The 24,870-nt window shown below is 42.1% G+C and overlaps 1 protein-coding gene across 2 annotated transcripts in view; it reads left to right on the forward strand.

Annotated features, from left to right (window-relative positions):
* ntng2a (netrin g2a) overlaps nt 1-24,870 on the forward strand; it is an 82,278-nt gene that overhangs the window by 29,454 nt on the left and 27,954 nt on the right. For both annotated transcript variants that reach the window (XM_014172407.2, XM_014172416.2), the window contains exons 4-5: nt 22,971-23,143; nt 23,578-23,601. In XM_014172407.2, the coding sequence (XP_014027882.2) occupies nt 22,971-23,143; nt 23,578-23,601 (197 nt within the window). The remainder of the gene's footprint in view (nt 1-22,970; nt 23,144-23,577; nt 23,602-24,870) is intronic.

The raw sequence follows: 24,870 nt of genomic DNA on the forward strand, positions 1-24,870 counted from the left end.
ACTCCCCTCCCCTGCGGACCTGGCATCCTTTCACTCACTCCTCTCTACATTCTCCTCTTCTGTCTCTGCTGCTAAAGCCACTTTCTACCACTCTAAATTCCAAGCATCTGCCTCTAACCCTAGGAAGCTCTTTGCTACCTTCTCCTCCCTCCTGAATCCTCCTCCCCCTCCCCCCCTCCTCCCTCTCTGCGGATGACTTCGTCAACCATTTTGAAAAGAAGGTTGACGATATCCGATCCTCGTTTGCTAAGTCAAACGACACCGCTGGTCCTGCTCACACTGCCCTACCCTGTGCTTTGACCTCTTTCTCCCCTCTCTCTCCAGATGAAATCTCGCGTCTTGTGACGGCCGGCCGCCCAACAACCTGCCCACTTGACCCTATCCCCTCCTCTCTTCTCCAGACCATTTCCGGAGACCTTCTCCCCTTCCTCACCTCGCTCATCAACTCATCCTTGACCGCTGGCTACGTCCCTTCCGTCTTCAAGAGAGCGAGAGTTGCACCCCTTCTGAAAAAACCTACACTCGATCCCTCCGATGTCAACAACTACAGACCAGTATCCCTTCTTTCTTTTCTCTCCAAAACTCTTGAACGCGCCGTCCTTGGCCAGCTCTCCTGCTATCTCTCTCAGAATGACCTTCTTGATCCTAATCAGTCAGGTTTCAAGACTGGGCATTCAACTGAGACTGCTCTTCTCTGTGTCACGGAGGCTCTCCGCACTGCTAAATCTAACTCTCTCTCCTCTGCTCTCATCCTTCTAGACCTATCTGCTGCCTTTGATACTGTGAACCATCAGATCCTCCTCTCCACCCTCTCCAAGTTGGGCATCTCCGGCGCGGCCCACGCTTGGATTGCGTCCTACCTGACAGGTCGCTCCTACCAGGTGGCGTGGCGAGAATCTGTCTCCGCACCATGCGCTCTCACCACTGGTGTCCCCCAGGGCTCTGTTCTAGGCCCTCTCCTATTCTCGCTATACACCAAGTCACTTGGCTCTGTCATATCCTCACATGGTCTCTCCTATCATTGCTATGCAGACGACACACAATTAATCTTCTCCTTTCCCCCTTCTGATAACCAGGCGGCGAATCGCATCTCTGCATGTCTGTCAGACATATCAGTGTGGATGACGGATCACCAGCTCAAGCTGAACCTCGGCAAGACGGAGCTGCTCTTCCTCCCGGGGAAGGACTGCCCGTTCCATGATCTCGCCATCACGGTTGACAACTCCCTTGTGTCCTCCTCCCAGAGTGCTAAGAACCTTGGCGTGATCCTGGACAACACCCTGTCGTTCTCCACTAACATCAAGGCGGTGACCCGATCCTGTAGGTTCATGCTCCACAACATTCGCAGAGTACGACCCTGCCTCACACAGGAAGCGGCGCAGGTCCTAATCCAGGCACTTGTCATCTCCCGTCTGGATTACTGCAACTCGCTGTTGGCTGGGCTCCCTGCCTGTGCCATTAAACCCCTACAACTCATCCAGAACGCCGCAGCCCGTCTGGTGTTCAACCTTCCCAAGTTCTCTCACGTCACCCCGCTCCTCCGCTCTCTCCACTGGCTTCCAGTTGAAGCTCGCATCCGCTACAAGACCATGGTGATTGCCTACGGAGCTGTGAAGGGAACGGCACCTCCATACCTTCAGGCTCTGATCAGGCACTACACCCAAACAAGGGCACTGCGTTCATCCACCACTGGCCTGCTGGCCCCCCTACCTCTGAGGAAGCACAGTTCCCGCTCAGCCCAGTCAAAACTGTTCGCTGCTCTGGCACCCCAATGGTGGAACAAGCTCCCTCACGACGCCAGGACAGCGGAGTCAATCACCACCTTCCGGAGACACCTGAAACCCCACCTCTTTAAGGAATACCTAGGATAGGATAAAGTAATCCTTCTAACCCCCCCCCTTAAAAGATGTAGATGCACTATTGTAAAGTGATTGTTCCACTGGATATCATAAGGTGAATGCACAATTTTGTAAGTCGCTCTGGATAAGAGCGTCTGCTAAATGACTTAAATGTAAATGTAAATGTAAGTGGCACCATCAAGATCAAGGAGCTCTCCAAACAGGTCTGGGGCAAAGTTGTGGAGAAGTTGGGGCGGCTGGTAGCCTAGTGGTTAGAGCATTGGACTAGTAACCGAAAGGTTGCAAGATTGAATCCCTGAGCTGAACAAGGTAGTTAACCCACAGTTCCTAGGCCGTCATTGAAAATAAGAATTTGTTCTTAACTGACTTGCCTAGTTAAAAAAAAGGACGCAGATCAGGGTTGGGTTATAAAAAAAATATCCGAAACTTTGAACATCCCACAGAACACCATTAAATCCATTATTAAAAAATGGAAAGAATATGGAACCACAACAAACCTGCCAAGAGAGGGCAGTCCACCAAAACTCACAGACCAGGCAAGGAGGGCATTAATCAGAGAGGCAACAAAGCGACCAAAGGTAACCCCGAAGGAGCTGCAAAGCTCCACAGCGGAGATTGGAGTATCAGTCCATAGGACCACTTTAAGCCGTACACTCCACAGAGCTGGGCTTTACAGAAGAGTGGCCAGAAAGAAGGCATTGCTTAAAGAAAAAAATAAGCAAACACGTTTGGTGTTCACCAAAAGGCATGTGGGAGACTCCCCAAACATATGGAAGAAGCTACTCTGGTCAGATGAGACTAAAATTGAGCTTTTTGGCCATCAAGGAAAATGCTATATCTGGCGCAAACCCAACACCTCTCAACACCCCAAGAACATCATCCCCACCGTGAAGCATGGTGGTGGCAGCATCATGCTGTGGGGATGTTTTTCATTGGCAGGGACTGGGAAACTGATGGATGGCGCTAAATACAGGGAAATTCTTGAGGGAAACCTGTTTGTGTTCCAGAGATTTGAGACTGGGACGGAGGTTCCCTTTCCAGCAGGACAATGACCCGAAGCATACTGCTAAAGCAACACTCGAGTGGTTTAAGGGGAAACATTTGAATGTCTTGGAATGGCCTAGTCAAAGCCCAGACCTAAATCCAATTGAAAATCTGTGGTGTGACTTAAAGTTTGCTGTACACCAGCGGAACCCATCCAACTTGAAGAAGCGGGAGCAGTTTTGCCTTGAAGAATGGGCAAAAATCAGAGTGGCTAGATGTGCCAAGCTTATAGAGACATACCACAAGAGACTTGCAGCTGTAATTGCTGCAAAAGGTGGCTCTACAAGGTATTAACTTTGGGGGGGTGAATAGTTATGCTTTGTTTTTTTTGTCTTATTTCTTGTTTGTTTCACAAAACATATTTTGCATTTTCAAAGTGGTATGTGTGTTGTGTAAATCAAATGATACAACCCCCCCAAAAATCTATTTTAATTCCAGGTTGTAAGGCAACAAAATAGGAAAAATGCCAAGGGGGTGAATACTTTCGCCAGCCACTGTATGTAGTTTACAGTATGTTAGTATGGGTTTTTCAAACACAGCTGTGGAAATGTATTTGCTTAGGCATTAATCATGCAAACACATTTGTTTTTTATTGTGGCAAGGCTTCAGTGATATTTAAACGTATGATCTTTGGTTCTCTATCCATGGAATTAGTCCACTGCGCCACCAGGATGGAGCTAGCATGTCATGTTTTTTTAACTCTTACAAAGCTGTTTGTTTTAGTTTATTCAAACAGACCTAATTTCATTAAGATCAGGTGTGGACAATTAGTGGGTGCGGCTAACACACCTGAACACACTTAACAAGATGGAGGATAGAGAGAATTTTCTTGATGCTGAGAATGGAATGTATATGTTTATAAATAACATTATTAGAACATTCTTTGAAGAATGTTGTACCTTGATGGTCTCTGAAAGTTCTGAGAAAATGACTTTAATTAGAACCATGAAGAAACCTCTAGGAAACATTATGCTGAAATACTGAAATTCACACTTGGCACACCTGTATTTGGGGAGTTTCTCACATTCTTCTCTGCAGATCCTGTCACGCTCTGTCAGGTTGGATGGGGAGCGTCACTGCACAGCTATTTTCAGGTCTCTCCAGCGACGTTCGATCGGGTTAAATTCTGGGCTCTGGCTGGGCCACTCAAGTACATTCAGAGAGTTGTCCCGAAGCCACTCCTGCATTGTCTTGGCTGTGTGCTTAGGGTCATTGTCCTGTTGGAAGGTCTTGAGCAGGTTTTCAACAAGGAGCTCTCTGTACTTTGCTCCGTTAATCTTTGCCTCTATCCTGACTAATCTCCCAGTCCCTGCCGCTGAAAAACATCCCCACAGCATGATGCTGCCACCACCATGCTTCACTGTAGGGATGGTGCCAGGTTTCTCTAGAAGTAACACTTGGCATTCAAGCCAAAGAGTTCAATCTTGGTTTCATCAGACCACAGAATCTTGTTTCTCATGGTCTGAAAGTCTTTAAATGGTTTTTGGCCAAGTCTAAGCGGGCTGTCATGTGCCTTTTACTGAGGAGTGGCTTCCGTCTGGCCACTCTACCATAAAGGCCTGATTGGTGGAGTGCTGCGGAGATGGTTGTCCTTCTTGAAGTTTCACCCATTTCCACAGGGGAACTCTAGAGCTCTGTCAGAGTGACAATCGGGTTCTTGGTCACCTCCCTAACCGATGCCCTTCTCCCCTGATTGTGCAGTTTGGCCGGGCAGCCAGCTCTAGGAAGAGTCTTGGTGGTTCCAAACTTCTTCCATTTAAGAATGATGGAGGCCATTCTGTTCTTGGGGACCTTCAATGCTGCATATATTTTTGGTACCCTTCCCCAGATCTGTGCCTCGACACAATCCTGTCTCGGAGCTCTACGGACAATTCCTTCGACCTCATGGCTTGGTTTTTGCTCTGACATGCACTTTCAACTTTGGGACCTTATATAGACAGGTGTGTGCCTTTCCAAATCATGTCCAAACAATTGCATTTTCCACAGGTGGCCTCCAATCAAGTTGTAGAAACATCTCAAGGATGATCAATGGAAACAGGATGCAGCTGAGCTCAATTTCGAGTCTCATAGCAAAGGGTCTGAATATTTATGTAAATAAATAAATTCTTATTTTTTTATTTAGAATTGAATGTAATATCTTATGTTGTTCTTGTCTATATCTGTTCTGTACTTTGTCATGTATTAGTATATTATATGTGGACCCCAGGAAGAGTACCTGCTGTATGTGCAATAGCTAATGGGGGTCCTAATAAACTAAACTAAACCATTCCCAGAAAGTTGTGGAAAGGTTGTATGCAAAATAACCATAGGACAATCACTCTCTCACCAAGCTCTAAGAAACATATGGTTCTCAGATTATGTGCTAGCTGGGAATTATTAGCCTTACTACCAGGATGTATAGCTCAAAGCAGTGATAGGCCACATCCTGAACTTTCCAGGGACTTTATAGGATTGTCATGGAAGTCGTGACCCGGTAACGATCTGTCTGACTCACAGATGTTTTGGCTGTGCTTGTGTCACATGGAGAGGGTACAGACAGTATATGTCAAATCATTTACAATGACAATAATTACTTAGTCATATAGCTTTTTACTCTCTTCACTTGCTGTAGATATAAATTGCACAGATACATTGAGTCAGAAGCGTCTCTGCCTATATACATACTACGCATTGTGCGTAGGGCCCTGTGGCCGCTAGGAGTTTAGGAACTCATCTTACTGTTGAGAGTTAAAAAAGTAGAGTACACAATATGCAATTTCGAAATTTGGCAGCGCATCAGCAGTTTTCCACTTGTTAGGCTATGTCAGTCACTGACAGTTACCCAATTAACCCATGTCAGCTAAACATTTTTAGATTGCTTGGTAAGGTAGTCTAGCCAGCTATCTAAATCTTGTAGTAATCATCACCAAATTACTGACCAGGCACTCAGGGCATGTGCTCAGTAGCCCTGATATCATATGAACATGGTGTAAGTATTGACAAAATGTCTAGAATTGGAGGAAATTAGCTTCAAAACTGGAAATATTTTCTATAAAAATTTTGCCCACACAGTGGGGGACCCCCAAACCAGACCTCGCTTTTTGGCCCCCAAAATAAGATGAGGGAGGACGATTTTCTTATCATGAGCATGGCCTTATCTCTATTACAGCATATTGGATGACTCTCATTCATATTCCATTCACCCAGTTCAATGTAACAGCGATAGGTTTAGGCTACCACATGACAGTAAAATTTTCCCTATTCCCATCATGAGGTTGCTACGACAGAGCCTATGAAATGAAAATATACAACAATGGTGCACACAGGTCGAGAGACAAATTTGAGGTCTCTTCTTCCCCTGATCACATGTAAACAGAGTTCACTCTCATAAACGCCAAGCCAAACCTCTACAAGCAGCCTACATCGTTGTCACCATATTAGCTAAAGTAACGTCACAGTCAGCATAGCTAATAGAACTAACGCGTTTGTAAACCCGCTACAATCATGCAGTAACGTTAGTGTACAGTCAGTAAGCAGTTACACCGGTGGGCAATACATTTGTAATACGAAAAGCTTACCTTGACTTGGAAGAGTTCCAGTTTTGTGTTGGAAAGTCATAGCCAGCTAGCTAACATAGCATCCCTCTGTTTGAGCAGGGTGTTTCAGTAGGCTTCTCCTTCATTTTAGAAGAAATTAATTTTTTCAAAACTGTTCAACTACTGTCTTTCACTTTCTTTTGAGTCAGCTACTCACCACATTTTATACATTGCAGTGCTAGTTAGCTGTAGTTTATGCTTTCAGTACTAGATTCATTATCTTATCCTTTGATTGGGTGGACAACATGTCAGTTCATGCTGCAAGAGCTCTGATAGGCTGGAGGACGTCCTCCGGAAGTTGTCATAATTACTGTGTAAGTCTATGGAAGGGGGTGAGAACCATGAGCCGCCTAGGTTTTGTATTGAAGTCAATGTACGCAAAGGAGGACGGAAGCTAGCTGTCCTCTGCCTACACCATGGTACTACCCTACAGAGTGCTGTTGAGGCAACCGTAGACCTTTGCAAAATAGTGTGTTCAGTTATTTGGTGACGTGACTATATTTAGTATAGTTTTATCTAAAAAGGATAACTTTTTTACAATTTAAATTTTTATGAAATTCACTACGGTGTATAATGGGAGAAATGCAGGGGATCCAGTCCCTAACGGTCCCTGCTGTGGACAGTTGCACTGCGGGTGCTTTCAGAACATTCTGGTCATAATTGGCAGAATCCCACTGAGACTGAACCCACGGAGCCCACAAATGAATTACGCAAGGACGGATCCTTTTATTTTCCCAGTGTGCTTTAACTATTTTGTTGTGCTCTTGGAAATTTGAAGCCGTCTCCCTTTCTAAAGCTCCCCTTTGTCTACACTTCTCACTTACACTAATGTATCTACAGTATATCTCTGCCTATCTGCATATCCCTTCAGGAAAAGGAGCTGCGCTTTGCATTTGACTTCCGCCCTTGTTGGTTGGGAGTGCAGTAGAAGTCGTTTTTTTTTTGCATTCTGTGTGAATAATTTAAAGGAGCTGTCCGTGCCAAAGCTTTCAAGGTCGTTGGCGATTGGTAGTAAAAGAGCCAGCAGCTTGACGTTGTAGAAGGGCTGCTGCTCCCCTCATGAGGTGGTGTCTCCCTGGGCTGTGCTGGCGCTCACCAACACTTAAATCGCAAAATTCTCCAGTAGGGGCAAGGGTGAAAAATGTGGAGAAAAAGTCTCCTGTAGATGTCCATCCCTCCGGGTTGCGTCGGGGATCCAGTGCTCTCGCGGGTATTAGCTGGAAACAGCAGGGTTTTGTTTTCTTCTCATATCAGACGTTCCTCAGAGCACAGTGAAAGAGAGAAAATGCAAAAATCATGTGGAGCAATGAACTCTGTATGACTGCCTCTCAGACATATTCCCTGGCAAGGGGCTAGCACCATTCTAAAGCAGCTGTGCCTCAGAACCTCAAAAAGAATGTACAGGGGCTGTTAGTTTCACTGTTAGTCAGGTGAAATGTTACCTCCAGTGGAGAACTGTTGTGAAAACCCTGAGCAGGTTATCATTAGCAGAGGTCAGAGTCCTTCTGGTCCCAGGCACAGATCTGAACCAAAGCAGAAAAGGCTGTTTAAACCCTCCTGTTGTGTTCGTTTCATGCTTATTCATTCTGTGTTCCCGGTCCAAAATGACCGCCCCATTATAGCTGATTATAAATCCATATTATTACATATATTATCACCTAATGCTGTTAGATATTTTTATCAACTTAAGTTCTTGTGAACATTACAAGTTTTGAACTTCTATTTGCTATTTATGGCCTGTAGGCCTCATTGACCTGAGCTCATACAACTAGTTTTTGAGTAAAAAAAGCATAATGTATGGATTATTTTGATTATAACAAATACACAGATGAAACATATTGTGCTATTTATCACAGACAACTTTGTCAAAGTTTAACAAGGACTCTCTCCTCCTCACCAGTGTCATGATCAAAGATATGATCAAGAGCCTCACATATAGTATATCGTTTGGTCATTGTGCTGCCACAGAATGAATTGTGAGCAGTGCCTCAAAAAAGCTTTATATACCAGAGTTGTGAGAAAAGTTTGATATATTATTGAAACAGTGTTGCGATTGTTTGTGAGAATGCCAACAGGTGTGGTTCCTGTGGGGGAAAGATTCTACTGAGGAAAGGTTCCTGTGGGATTGCCATGGATGCCAAGAAGGGGAGTGAGGTTTGTGTGTGTGTGTGTGCTCAAACACACATGCATGTGGGGGTCTGGGAGAGGAAGTGTATCCATCTGATGAATGGGCATGTGCCTGAACTCAATTTTATACACTAATTGTAGTCTCACCCATTCATTTCTAATGACTGGTCATTTTTGACCGGGAACACTACAGGTGTACAAAAGTTAAATAAAACACCCCAAATTTTATGAAAACCATCTAAATGTATTTTGTGTGTTCAGATGCCCTGTGTGGACAAAGTCATGGAACCTTATGACAATCAGATTAAATGAACTACATTTTTCGGAGAGAACTTGTAAATCGGTCCAATTCGACCGGAACACAGCAGGAGGGTTAAAGCCAATTCTACATATCCTCTTCAAGGCCCATGGAGGCAACATGTTTTCCTGAAAATCAATATGAGGAGCTGTACAATGTTCCTCTTAAACAACCAATACTGATATACAGAATGAAGTCATGCATTTTCTTTTATCCTCTCAGATTAACTGACCAGCCCAATAGTCAAGTGTAGCCCACTCTATAAATGCATCATGGTGGTTATGAGCCTAGTTGTGCCGGCTGAGTAGTAGGTTATCTTTAACTCTGCATTGTTGAAAAAGGACCTGTAAGTAAGCATTTAACTGTTAGTTTACCTGTTGTTTACGAAGCATGTGACAAATACATTTTGATTTGATTTGAAAAAGTGATTGTACATTTGTACGTTTGAGTGTTTCTGTCCTTCTCTATTGTACTCGTCTTTCTATGCATGTACAGCCCCACTAGGGAAAGATGTGAGGATTAACAGCTGTAGTAATGATGGTTGTGGCCCCCTCTGTGCAGGAGGGGGAATCGGAAGGCAATTTGTCCCTGTGTCCTCGCTATCCATTCTTATTTGGGATTAAGCAAGTCATCATGATGCAGTGGGAGTGGACACCCGGCAATTCTCACGAGAGAAGTCGAGGAATTAAATAAAGCTCCCATTAACGGCAGCTCCCAGCTGTGAGCGAGCGGGGCACCTGACTCTACCCCAGCCTTTGATCTGTCTATCCATATTTGTTTAGCACTTGCTGTTATTTACTCACCTAAATGCGTAATTTTTAATTTCCAGCAGATGCAAACCTTTTTTTGCGTGTTTCTTCTTGAAAGGTGGAGCTGGCGTCTCTGGCTCACCAATGCTAATAAAAATTCAGCTGTTTACAGGCTGTGATTATGTCTTTATATTAGGTGGATTAAAAACATTGTTTCTAAGTCTGTGTTTGAAATTGCAACTGACTTCATATGACTTCAACCTGTGCGTGGTAGCAGTAGTGTGGCCTGGCCGGGGTCACCTCTCCCCTCCCATCTCACCCCCCCCCTCTCCACCCCCTTTGGAGAATAAAGGAGCAAGGATGATTTATGAGGAGCTGACGGATGCCGTGGTTATCGATCCTGCATCCCAGGGCTGCTGCTGTCGTAATGCATCTGGGATCAAATTACATCACAAAGGGTCAATCAGAGCTAATGAAACATGATTTTATTGGGCTGATCAACACTCTGAAAGGCTCTGAAAATCAGCCGATTATCTCTGGTCCCGTGCTGTCGATGGATCATGGTTACGAAAGGTTCAGCAGGCTCTTAGCACTTCATATCTGGCTTAAACACTACTGCCACTCTGTTGGCATAACTGTTATTGACAATTTCTGCACTTTTTGGAAACAAAAGATGGTCTACAGAGATATTGGACCACCCAAACCATCTAGGAGCCTGAACCCTCTCTTCACCTTTTCAAGGCCGCGTTAAGATATTGACTCAGTGACAGACCAAACCCGCTCAGGTAATACTTCCCATCCTCTCTAAGCGTTATCGTCGTACTGTTATCTATACTGCCAGGGGTGTCGTCAGTTGTAATCTTGTACCTATTCGTTTGAACTCCACTCTTAGATCTGCTATTGTTAGCTCAAAATAGGAGCCCACTGTGGTCTGCTCACCCAGTGCTTTTAGTTCAAATGTGAATTCCATAAACTTTAATACTCTATCGGTTTCCAAATCACATAGAGGCCTTGGGCTGTTGCACGATAGCAACCAAAGCCCATGTAAGTCAGTTTATAATATTCTATCATTGGTTACTCTGAGAGTTCCTCATATTGACATTGGCTGTGGCCTCAGGCCCTTTGGTGCTAACTTTAGAAAAGTCATTGGAAAAGTCATTGAAATTTCTTCTCCTTCTAATACTAATAGGGATAGATATACCAAATGGTGCAGTTCTATGCAATCTTCTTTATCAACTATATCAATATCAACGATCAAACAGGGTCTGCAACCGCCTATTGAACGTACAGTGGCTTGATTGAGTTGGAGACTCCATGTGACTTAAAAAAATCGTAAAGGACGGGTTGATGCATCTGAACATCAGGATTTAACTTCCTAAACTGGATTACATCAAGATTTGGGCTATGCAGACGAATCCGGACATTCTGGTACTGACGGAAACTTGGACCTATGGGGACATTCTGGATTCTGATATTAATATTGAGGGTTATAATGTGTTTAGAGCTGACAGACAGAGTAGAGGTGGTAGACTGATCATTCTTCAAAAAATATATTTTGCTGTCTCTTTACTGAAATGTTTTTTTTTTGCTACCATATTTAAGCCTTTTGTCTGGAGAAAAATGTATCCATAACTGTTGTAGGGGTCGACCGACCTCCCTCTGCTAATCTTTGTGTACTCGAGGAGTTAACTAGTTGTCTTCTTTTACTAAATCAGAAATTATCCTGGGTGACTTAAATTATGATTGGGAAATGCATTCTTCAGACAATCTAAAATAAATTTGTAATGAACTTAACCTAACCCAGCTGATGACTAAGCATACACAGCACAACCCTAAAGATCCTTCAAAGTAAACTCTGATTGATCTTATTTTAATGAATACACCAAAGAAATATGTTTCAACTGGTGTCTTCGCACAAGACATTAGTGACCTTTTCCCAGTTGTTTGTGTTAGATGTGAGAATACAAAAAATGTAAGCCTCGTGTCATCACAAACAGGAACTTTAAAACGTAAGTGAACAAGCTTTTTTTCACATGATCTTTATTTTAGTGACCTTGATTGTATTTCAGCAATCCCTGAGCCTGATTTAGCTTTGTCTTCAATACTATTGTGGATAATCATGCTCCTTTCATAAAATTAAGGGTTGAAGGTAGATCGAATGCCTGGTATACTCCGGAATTATCAGAAGTCATTCATAAAAGAGATGATGCTTGGGTCAAGGCCAGGAACATAGACTTAGGCCCAGACTGGCAATTGTTTAAGCAACTGAGGAATCATTGTGTAAGACAAATCAGAAAGGCTAAAAATGATTATTATGTTTTATTTATTTATTTAACCTTTATTTAACTGGGCAAGTCAGTTAAGAACAAATTCTTATTTTCAATGACGGCCTACCCTGGCTAAACCCAGACAATGCTGGGCCAATTGTGCGCCGCCCTACGGGACTCCCAATCACAGCCGGATGTGACACAGCCTGGATTTGAACCAGGGACTGTAGTGACACCTATTGCACTGAGATACAGTGCCTTAGAACGCTGCGCCACTTGGGAGCATTATGTAACCACTCTTTTGGATTGTAATGGGAACCTGGCTAAATTCTGGAAAACTGTCAAATCCCTGACGGGTCTGCATACCTCTCTGCCACAAAAAATGTTTTCAGACACTGGCCTCATTAAGGGAAAAAATTACATCATTGATGCATTTAATTACCATTTTATTTCAGCGGACTGTCTCTTTGAAATAACTTCTAAGCCTATTCACAATGATATTGTGCTGGATGCTGATAGGGGAAATTTGGTGAATGTTCAGAGAAATGATAGTCAAAGCTTTTCTTTTATGCTATTTACAGAAGAAAAAAGTCCTGGATGCTTTACTAGCAATAGACAACAAGAAATACACAGGGGCTGACCAATTGGATCCTGGTCTGCTCAATAACCCACATTTTTTTATTTAACATTGTTATCAGGAAATATTCCAAAAGTATGGAAATCAGTTCTTGTGCTGCCACTCCATCAGGACGGGGATAGTAGTGATCTTAATCATTATCTACCTATTTCAAGGCTTCCTTGTCTAGCTAAATGTACTGTTGTGGAAATTCTTACACAGGGACACTCAAAGTCAATCTTAAATGAATCATTGTTTATTGTCAGCACGCTGGAGAGGTTCCAAGAAGCTTGATGAACATCTGTCAAGAGCTCTAATGGGGCAGTCCCGTTAGTTCCCTTATATACTGACAAGTCATATTTGCATGATTTAGCTTATTCATAATTAATTAATCATTAACATTTGCTTCATGTGACCGACCAATACCTCACAAGGCTTCTTCTCTCTAAGCTGAGACCTTCAAACTGAGATGTCTTTCGTTCTCAAAACAAGGTCTGGGCGTACTACCAAACTGCAGATACTGATAAGTGAGGATTCGTTCAATCAGTCACTTGCATGAAAACAGAAATTGGTTATTAGAACAGCACATGAATAGAAGACAGAAATGAGTTATTAGAAAAGCACAAGTATAACATTTCCATCACAGTACTTGGCTCTTTTTTATTTTAGAAATGTATTTTGAATGTAAACTAATCAGAGTTTATGCCTGGGCATAGCATTATTACAGCAACCAGTTAATGATCTTGTCCATGCTTTAGACACTAAAATCAAATGTTCTGCTTTGTTTGTGGACCTGTCAAAAGCTTCTGATACTGTTGATCAGGCTATTTTATTGAATAAGTTGTCCTCGATAGGCCTGAGCTCTAACGCCTGTTCATGGTTTTATGATTATCTTAGTGACAGAACTCAGGCCATCGTGATTAATGGGTTCAAGTCTGAATTTTTTAAAGATTTTGGAACCTGTTCTCTTCACTATTTATATAAATACCATTGGTCAATCTGTTAAAAATTGTAAACTTAATCTACATGCGGCTGATACTATTATGTATACTATTGCCCCTAACTGTAGATCCGGTCTGTGTCAAAACTACTGTCAGATTTTCTAGCTATGCAGGAATCCCTTGCTGATTTAAAACTTGTGCTTAATAGGGGCAAAACCAAATACACGTTGTTTTTAAACTCTCGTAAGTATGTTTCAGATGATCTACATGTTCACTCATTAGATGGTTCTCCAATTGAATGTGTTCCCGCATATAAATAATTACGCGTTTCGATTTATATGGATTTGACGTTTTAAAAAACATATAGATGAGCTGGTTAAGAAGCTAAGATTTAGTTGACTTTTTCTACAGAAACAGATCGTGCCTTTCTCTAAGCAGTAGGAAGCAGATCATTCAGTCAACCTTTTTATTTGTTCTTGATTATGGTGATATTGTTTTATCAAAGTGCAGCTGCTACTACTCTTAAACCTTTAGATGCCATCTACCATAGTGCCCTTTGTTTTGTTACAGGCGACAGTTTTGATACTCATTACTGCATCCTGTATCAAAAGGTTGGCTGGACTTTGCTAAAAGACGCATTACTTCCTTCGTGTTTACAAGGTCCTTAGATAAGTAACAGCCTGTTACTTCTCTAACTTTGCTGTTGAAGTATATACACCTGAGTTGCCTAACCTGTTCACAGGATTGGTTAACTCTTGATGTTCCTAAGGTCTCCACCGAGCTAGGTAAATCTGCTTTTTACTTTTAATGCATCGTATTGCTGGAACAAACTTATAAATACATTTCATCTTGATGTTCTGGTGCCGTTTGGGCAATTTAAAGTATTGATTGGGGACTTATGTGTGTAGGAATGCTGTTTTTCCAGGTGGTTTGTAATGTTTTATTAGTGCTTCCCATGACTGGGTTTTCAATTTTAATGTGTGTATGGAAATTGATACATATATATTTTGTGCATATTTATGTTGTATTATACAGGGCCCAATTGAAAAAGAGACCTAGGTCTCAATATGTCTTCCCTGTTAAAAAATATGTAGAACGTACGGTCCTGTTCCTTCTTCCTCTCCAGATGGCCGGATGGGGGTTTGATCCTGGCCCAATAGCAGGGCCTGGCTGGCGCTGGCCCTTAACATGAGCTCATGAGCCCAGGCAGCGGGGGTGTTGCCCTGCAGCAGCCGGATATAGCTGCCCTGGTTCTGGGAAGGAAGGAGAGCATTTTCCTCCGAGAGCACAGGAGTGGGGCTCCATCCACAATCATAACAGGGGGTTTCTGAAGGCACTTTGAAAATCCAACGCACATATCCTCACACCTTGACAAAAGCACAATTTCCGCACACTATTTTTGCGCTTGAAAATCTAACATGGTCTCGGTAATGAATGACTGGGTGTGTGTGTGTGTGTGTGTGTGTGCGACAGCCACTGCGTGAAGGCAGGATACTTCCTGAATGTTGAGCATAGTGTGAGCAGAGCAATTAATATATAGTATACGGCTTGGTGTGAGGGTCTGTTCTCTATTCCGCAGCCACCCCCAAGCTTCTGTGGCTTCTCAAAGGAGAAGGGAAAACAATATGTTTTTGTCAAAGACAGAGCGACCTTGTCCATATTGTCCTTTACAGTGTAGCAAATGATTCATCCTGTCATTGGCTCACTCTCCATGTTTAATCATAGGGCTTTACTGTCCACTTTGCACTTTTGTGAGGTGCCAATAATTTGTAATATTCATGTTGATGGTGATGCATACCAGTCTGCCTACTAGTGTGTGCACATTGCATAGTGTTTTACAGTCCATAACTAAGCACATTTAGAATATGCCAGCAGGCATTTATTCTGCCATCAGACAAGACAGATCTCTTTTGCATCAGATGTTTTTTAGAGCTTACACTTTCTCCTGGAAGCATTACAGTCAGGGATAGGGCTTGGGTAGGGTCTCTGTCATTAAATAAGGCACAGTGGCTTTGTTACAGTAATAAGGGACCATCCAGTGGATGCAAATGTTCATGCAGTATTTGTAAGCATAAATGGTAGAGGAGGATGGAAAATGTTCCTATGAAAGCCAGAAATTGTTTGGGAAAGACTGTATTTATTCAATGTTTAGAGCTTTCTTGCAAAATAGTTGATGAGCAAGTTCCATGAGCATGTTAAGGAGTGAATAAGATTATCTTTGTTCATAGATGTTTGGTGGGAGATGGCTAACTTACCAAAGAGTTCTGTAATTGATTAATAGTGTAGCTAAAGTGGAGGACCTAGTGATAAGCTGGAGCTCCGGGGGTTTTCACAGAAGGCACTGAGACGAAGTTGGCTGCTGATTTATTTGTAATGAAGAGGTACTTGATGGGAGTTCTGTCTCCAGGAGCCCTAGGATGAAAAAGCCCTGCGATTGTCACCAAGTTTTTAATTATGACTTAAAGGTCTCAAAAGGGTGGGAGAAACTCCAACAGTTTCCAGAGGGGCTTTTGAAAACAGACTTAATTGAAGTCAATCGGTTTGGAATGAAACCAGGCTCTGTCTGTCAATTATCATCCTCATTGTGTTCAGTTTGAAATGAGAAAGAGCCACATCTTCATATGATCCACCCTTGTATCTATCTTTACCAGGAGGAAAGTATATCTAAGCCTCTACGGGATCGGTGTCCCTATACCGGGACGGTTGATGCTAACGTGCGCTAATGTGACTAATTTGTTATTTTTATTAGGATCTCCATTAGCTAACACCGTAACGCTAGCTAATCTTCCTGGGGTCCAACACCAATTAACAAGACCTTACAAACAACCACAAATCAAGACTTCACAAACATTCAACAAGTAGACAATACAGACAATTAAAATACCTGACAGGAAACACATTTAACATTCAGTTGATGCTTTCTATTTCCTCTCCAGTGATATGGTCTATAGTGTTAGATGTTATTTTAGTCTTTTCTTGAAGGTGGATTTACTTTTTGCCTGAGAAATATGGATTGGTAAAGAGTTCCATTCAGCTATGGCTCTATATAAAACTGTAGATTTATGGTGATTTGTCCTTGCCTGTCTGGTTAGGTGGTTATCGTGTTGCTAGGATGTACTAACTGGCCAGAAAAATACTGTGGTTTTTAAAAATATATAACATTCCTAAAAGAAATATCAGAAGACTGGATAGTAATTTGTTTTCAACGTGAAGCCATGAGACATTCTGATGCATTTGGATAATATTCATACAGATAGAGCAATGAAGAGCTATTTGGAGCTTTTTTATATCTTTCTTTGCTGCAGATGACAATATAACTGGACAGTACTCTAAGTGTGATAGGACCAGGGATTTAATCACCTGATTCAGAGTGCTAGATGTTACATACTCTGAACATTTTCTTGTAACAGCAATTCCCTTACCCATCTTAATAACAATATTATCTATGTGTTCTGACCATGATTAAGCTGCGTCGAACATGACGCCTAGTAGTTTCGTTTTTTTTCACTTGCTCTACATGCGTTCTATTCATCGACAAATTCAATTGGGGATCATCAGCAAGCATATATCTTGAACCAAATACAATACATTTAGTTTTAGAAATGTTCAACTCCAATTTGTTCATATCAACCCACTCAGACACCATTCTTAGTTCACTGCTCAGTACATATGTTAGCTCATTACATTCTGATGCTGGAGTCATCAGCATACATGACCACTCTTGCTTTATTCATTACTGGAGGTAAATCATTGGTAAAGATAGAGAAGTGGGCCTAGGCAACTTCCTTGAGGAACACCACAGTATACATCTTTACTGTTTGAAAAGCTACCATTAAAGAACACTTTTTGCCATCTCCAGGATAGATAGCTTTCCATCCAGGATAGAGCTGCAGACTTAAAACCATAACATTTGAGTTTACCTAGTAACAGGTCATGATCAATTACATCAAAAGCAGCACTGAAATCTAGCAACACTATACCAACTAACTTCCTGTCATCCATACTCCATCCAATCATCTGTCGATTGCACTAAGACCGTACTCGTAGAATGCCCTTTGTATGCATGCTGGAAACCCGTTATCAGAATGACATTGTAAGTAACAGCAAACTTTCCAGGACATAGACATGTCTTAAATGGGCAGAAAGCTTAAATTCTTGTTAATCTAACTACGCTGTCCAATTTACAGAGCTATTAGTGAACAAAATACCATGCTATTGTTTGAGGAGAGTGCACAACAACAACAAACTTACCACAGCAACTGGTTTGATACATTCACCTCTGAAGGTAAATAATTACATTTACATTTTAGTCATTTAGCAGACGCTCTTATCCAGAGCGACTTACAGTAGTGAATGCATACATTTCATAGATTATTTTTTTTTGTACTGGCCCCCCGTGGGAATTGAACCCACAACTCTGGCGTTGCAAACACCATGCTCTACCAACTGAGCCACAGGGAAGGCAAATAATGTACTTACATTCAGTAATCTTGCTCTGATTTGTCATCCTAAGAGTCCCAGAGATAAAATGTAGCATAGTTTTGATTGATAAAATCAATTTTATATTCAAATGTAGGAACTGGGTTCAACAGTTTGAACCCCTGCTGTCTCTGGCTCCACACCTACCCCGCCCGGCCATCTAGATGTGTGAAAATTGGTGTATAAGCTAATGATCCATCATGTATGACATTCCTGGGAGTGTGTAAACTTACATTTTGTATTAGCATATAATTTTTGTATGTTCTCTCTAGTTATTTACTTGAAAATGTATCAATTCGGCACATGTTGCAGACTTGATACAAAATACTGTACAGTATTGCAACTCTTCACTGGATCAATCTGAAACTTTGCACACACACTGCTGCCATCTAGTGTCCAAAATCTAAATTGCGCCTAAACTGAAACATTATATTATGGCCTTTCTCTTGCATTTCAAAGATGACGGAACAGAAAAAAATAAGAAATCGCATGTTTTTTTTGTATTATCTTTTACCAGATAAAATGTGTTATTCTCCTTCATTAATTTCTAATTTCCACAAACTTCAAAGTGTTTCCTTTGAAATGGTATCAATAATATGCATATCCTTGCTTCAGGTCTTGAGCTACAGGCAGTTAGATTTGGGTATGTCATTTTAGGCAAATGTTGAAGACAGTGTGATGACATATTCACTGATTAAAACGCACCCGAAAAGTTGATAGCCTACAGTACAGTCGTGGCCAAAAGTTTTGAGAATGACACAAATATTAATTTCCACAAAGTTTGCTGCTTCAGTGTCTTTAGATATTTTTGTCAGATTTTACTATGGAATATTGAAGTATAATTACAAGCATTTCATAAGTGTCAAAGGCTTTTATTGACAATTACATGAAGTTGATGCAAAGAGACAATATTTGCAGTGTTGACCCTTCTTTTTCAAGACCTCTGCAATCCGCCCTGGCATGCTGTCAATTAACTTCTGGGCCATATCCTGACTGATGGCAGCCCATTCTTGCATAATCAATGCTTGGAGTTTGTCAGAATTCGTTGTTTTTTTTTTTGTCCACCCGCCTCTTGAGGATTGACCACAAGTTCTCAATGGGATTAAGGTCTGGGGAGTTTCCTGGCCATGGACCCAAAATATCAATGTTTTGTTCCCCGAGCCACTTAGTTATCACTTTTGCCTTATGGCAAGGTGCTCCATCATGCTGGAAAAGGCATTGTTCCTCACCAAAGTGTTCCTGGATGGTTGGGAGAAGTTGCTCTCTGGTACCATTCTTTATTCATGGCTGTGTTCTTAGGCAAAATTGTTAGTGAGCCCATTCCCTTGGCTGAGAAGCAACCCCACACATGAATGGTTTCAGGATGCTTTACTGTTGGCATGACAGAGGACTGATGGTAGCGCTCACCTTGTCTTCTCCGGACAAGCTTTTTTCCGGATGCCCCAAACAATCGGAAAGGGGATTCATCAGAGACAATGACTTTACCCCAGTCTTCAGCTGTCCAATCCCTGTACCTTTTGCAGAATATCAGTCTGTACCTGATGTTTTTCCTGGAGAGAAGTGGCTTCTTTGCTGCCCTTCTTGACACCAGGTCATCCTCCAAAAGTCTTCGCCTCACTGTGCGTGCAGATGCACTCACACCTGCCTGCTGCCATTCCTGAGCAAGCTCTGTACTGGTGGTGCCCCGATCCCGCAGCTGAATCAACTTTAGGAGACGGTCCTGGCGCTTGCTGGACTTTCTTGGGCGCCCTGAAGCCTTCTTCACAACAATTGAACCGCTCTCCTTGAAGTTCTTGATGATCCGATAAATGGTTGATTTAGGTGCAATCTTACTGGCAGCAATATCCTTGCCTGTGAAGCCCTTTTTGTGCAAAGCAATGATGACGGCATGTGTTTCCTTGAAGATAACCATGGTTGACAGAGGAAGAACAATGATTCTAAGCACCACCCTCCTTTTGAAGCTTCCAGTTTGTTATTCGAACTCAATCAGCATGACAGAGTGATCTCCAGCCTTGTACTCGTCAACACTCACACCTGTGTTAACGAGAGAATCACTGACATGATGTCAGCTGGTCCTTTTGTGGCAGGGCTGAAATGCAGTGGAAATGTTTTTGGGGGATTCAGTTCTTGCATGGCAAAGAGGGACTTAATTAATTGCAATTCATCGGATCACTCTTCATAACATTCTGGAGTATATGCAAATTGCCATCATACAAACTGAGGCAGCAGACTTTGAAAATTAATATTTCTCATTCTCAAAACTTTTGGCCACGACTGTACATCTTCATGGTTTCAAAGTGAAATTATTTGGATATGCTAAGTACCAAATTACTCCTTGACTCTATTGTATTTTCACTCAGAATTGATTGATAAGATTCAGAAAAAATGTTTTGTATGCCAATAACAGTATGGTTTGTTGTTGGAAAATGTTGAAACAATGTCGTTGTGTTTGCTGGACATCTACAGACAAAGAGCAATCCTTTGGAGAGTTTAGGAAGTTCACTGTAATCTCAATCAGGTTTTTCTAGCTATAGGGCACAGTAAGTGTAGATCAGAGGAGATGAGTAGGCAAAGAGAGGAGAGGAGATGAGATATCTGCGACCCAAGAATAGTAAAGCACCCTTTACTGGCTCAAACTGCCAACCAATCAGCCTGTTACCAACCCTTGGTAAAAAAAAAAAATGTAAATGGTGTTTGACGAGATACAAAAAAACGGACATTCAGCATGCTTATAAGGAAGGGCACTCAACATGTATGGCACTTATACAAATGACTGATCATTGGCTGAAAGAAATTGATAATAAGAAGATTGTGGGAGCTGTCTTGTTAGCTTTTGATATTATCAATCATCATCTGATGCTGGAAAAATGTATGTGTTATGGCTTTCCATCTCCTGCTATATCGTGGATAGAGAGTTACCTGTCTAGCAGAACACAGAGGGTGTTATTTAATGGAAGCCTCTCCAACATAATCCAGGTAGAGTCAGGCATTCCCCAGGGCAGCTGTATAGGCCCCTTTACTTTTTTCAATCTATACTAATGACCTGCCACTGGCACCGAGTAAGGCCTGTGTGTCTATGTATGCTGTCAGCTACCACAGCAAGTGAAATCTCTGCAACACTTAACAAAGGGCTGCAGTCAGTTTTTTAGAATGGGTGGCAAGAAATAAGCTGCACTCTTAGGGGAAAAAAGGCGCTATCTAGAACCTAAAAGGGTTCTTTGGCTGTCCCCATAAGAGAACCCTTTGAAGAACCCTTTTTGGTTCCAGGTAAAACCTGTTTGGATTCCGTGTAGAATCCGTTCCACATAGGGTTCTACCTGGAACCAAAAAAGGGTTCTACCTGGAACCAAAAAAGGGTTCTACCTGGAACCAAAAAAGGGTTCTACCTGGAACCAAAAAAGGGTTCTACCTGGAACCAAAAAAGGGTTCTACCTGGAACCAAAAGGGTTATCTTATGGGGACAGCCGAATAACCCTTCTGGAACCCTTTTTTCTAAGAGTGTAGTCCTACATATTTTAAAAACTAAAAGCATTGTATTTGGGACAAATCATTCACTACAACCCTAAACCTCTGCTAAATCTTGTAATGAATTATGTGGAAATGGGGCAAGTTGAGGAGACTAAACTGCTTGGCTCAGCCCTGCATTGTAAACTGTCATGGTCAAAATGTATTGATGCAACGGTAGCTAAGATTGGGAGAGATCTGTCCGTAATAAAGTGCTGCTCTGCTTTCTAGACATCGCTATCAACAAAACAAGTCCAACAGGCCCTAGTTTTGTCGCACCTGGACTACTGTCCAGTCATATGGTCAATTGCCACAAAGAGGGACAGAAGCAGCACGGCTGGCCCTTAAATGTTCACGGAGAGCTAACATTAATAACATGCATGTCAATCTCTCCTGCATCACTACTTGTCTTGCGGTTTAAACTACTAGCACACTGCTCAGACACCCATGCATAACCCACAAGACATGCCACCAGAGGTCTCTACACAGTCCCAAAGTCCAGAACAGACCATGGGAAACGCACAGTACTTACACAGAGCCATGGCTATATGGAACTCTATTCCACATCAAGTAACTCATGGAAGCAGTAAAATCAGAGACAAAAAAAACCAGATAAAACTACACCTTATGGAACAGTGCAGCCTGTGAAGAGGCGCTCACAGACACATGCACTCTACACACACTTACATTGTAATATTGTTATATTGCTGTATTATGGATGTTGTATTGTAGATATGTTGTGGTAGAGTAGTGTGTAATAATGTGTTGTGTGATGTATGGTTTTATTTGGTATGTAATTGCCTTAATCTTGTTTGGAACACAGGAAGAGTCACTGCTGCAGGGCAGCAGCTAATGGTGAACCGTAATTAAATACAAATCCTTGTGGAGTTGTGGAGGTCCGTCCTATGAATATTTCATGCAAATGAAGGGTGGTCGGCTCACCAGAGTGGAACACTTTATATTGGAAGTGACTCCCTCATCTGATTATGATTGTTATTCAAATGTCACCATTACCATGCTATCCTGCTTGCCACCTTTCTCGCCATCTCAATCTTACCCCTTCAAAAAATGATTTGGATGTAAATGGCCTGGTAATTTCTTGAGATCAGGAAATGTTGTTTCACCTGGTATTTTTTTATTTTCTTATCTATTTATTTGCTTCTGTTTCCCTGAAAGATTTAGCTCTTGCCACTTTTAAAACATGCAAATGCATACTGCTGATTGTCAATCATGATCTTCAAGAACATTTTATCTCTTGTGCTCTCTCTCTCTCTCTCTCGTCATACTCATCTTTGAGCTCACAATAAATTAACAATGTGCTATAAATCGTACTCTTTAACACCGCAATTTATCCAGGAAAGCAATTTATAAAAAATAATATTGATCAAAAACAATGTCAATAACCGCAAGGTGTACTTGATCATGCATGATTAGCGCAGGAGTTGTTCAAGTGAGGCTATAACAGTGTTGTGGATTGACATTGCTTCTACCCCCCCCCCATCTTGCCAAAGGTGTAAGTGTAACCTCCATGCTGGCCAGTGTACCTTTCGGGAGGGCAGCCTGCAGTGTGACTGTGAGCACAATACTACGGGCCAGGACTGCACTCGCTGTGAGAGGGGCTTCAAAGCCAAGTCATGGAAACCTGGATCCTACTTACCCACCCCCAACGGATCCCCCAATATCTGTACGTAGCCGACAGCTATACACTTCAAACATCATATTATACCAAAAATACTGTACCAGGAATGTTACTTGATGGATGAAGTAATGGCTGAAAAATGATTTGGGCCATCTGCTCTATATAGCCACAGAGTGGTGCAGCCGAAGCTGTCACATTTCACAGGAGAGAAGTCCGTTAGCATGAGGAATCCTACAGATGTACACTGACACTGTATGCAGAAGCACCCTATTCTATACACAAACTATAGCGGGAATGGTGGCTTGCCGCTTCCAATGACAGATTTGGTGCCTGATGTTCTGTACATTAAGCACTGAAAGCTGAAAAGCCTTCATCTCTTTAAAAAAAATTATTTATATAAATAAAGACACTGATTCTCAAAAATAAATGAGTAAATCTCCATTTGTTTCTCTCACTCTCTCTCTTTCTCTGTCTGTCAGGTGAGGCTGCTGGGACTCTTGGCAGTAAGTAACAATCCTAATCAAACGGGATAGAGCTTGTTATCATTTCTTTTTCATTCTCTGTTCGTATGCCATACTTAAAAAAAATCTTATTTATTGTCTATCATATTATATAATTTATGTCTCTCCCCTCTGGTGTTGCGGTGGGTCCCTTCATGGTAATCACGATGATCACACTCACAACACATTTTTCCACAGTTTTTTATCCCTCAGTGCCGGTCTATAATTCAAATGGGGGGGAGGGGATTCAAAGTGTTTCAGTGTAACAGGTTTTGTAGATGAGGGCTAGCCCAAGGACATGGTGTGAGAGGGACTGTGAGTGTATGGGGGTTCTGTGCAGACCTAAAGATGGAAGATCTTCATTTAAGCCAGATTGCTACAGCAGGACAATAATGCTACAACAACAGGAAATGTAAATTATTATATGAATCATAATTAATGGACATTTTTGTAGGGGTTGATACAGTTTTTGTAAGGAAAAACCAAGTCTGAAATTTCAAAGGAAATTTAACTTCAGAAGCCTTTTAAACCTCAAATGCACTATAAGTTTTACATTTCCTGAAAGCTTTCCTGCAACAGGGTGATCAAATTAAGATCGTACATCTGTATAAGAGATGCTGTACAGCCACAGCTGTGGTGGTGTAACCATATTGTTGAAAGCAAGGTGTTCTCCACAACGGCCAAACAAGTGATGGCTCTGTACATGTCTGTGGCAAGCGCAATCACATAATGGGTTGATTTGATGGTATATCCATGATCTGGATATTCCCATGTTAGTGCATCTGTTGATATAATCTGACTGTTTCTTTCTACCTTCTTGGTGTTGTGCCCTCTCAGCCCCCACAACAGTCCAGCCCCCGCCAACAACCACACCTGCGTTGGCAACTACAGCCAATCCACCCACAGACCAACTGCCCACAGTTACCACTAGTATAGAAGGTGGGAGAGCAACTATGGTTGGAGTGTCTGACAGCCAGGCAGAGTGCCTGTCTAAAAGGAACATAGGCTGCATCCAAAATGGAACCCTATTCCCTATATAGTGCACTACTACTACAGAATCCTATGGGCCCTGGTAAAAAGTAGTGCACTATGGGCCCGATTCAGACTTAGGAAATGTACGCCTTTCCTACTCTTCTCAGAAGTTGGTATTCAGACGTACCTTTTGTAGCTGCGTAACAGGCTTTTCAGGCGTGGTTCCCTTGCGTACTCTGAATGAATTGAATTAAACTGCTGAAAACCTCCCACTTGCTGGCCAATATAATTTCTAGTGGA

This window comes from Salmo salar, chromosome ssa24, assembly GCF_905237065.1.
Source record: "Salmo salar chromosome ssa24, Ssal_v3.1, whole genome shotgun sequence".
NCBI lineage: Eukaryota > Metazoa > Chordata > Actinopteri > Salmoniformes > Salmonidae > Salmo > Salmo salar.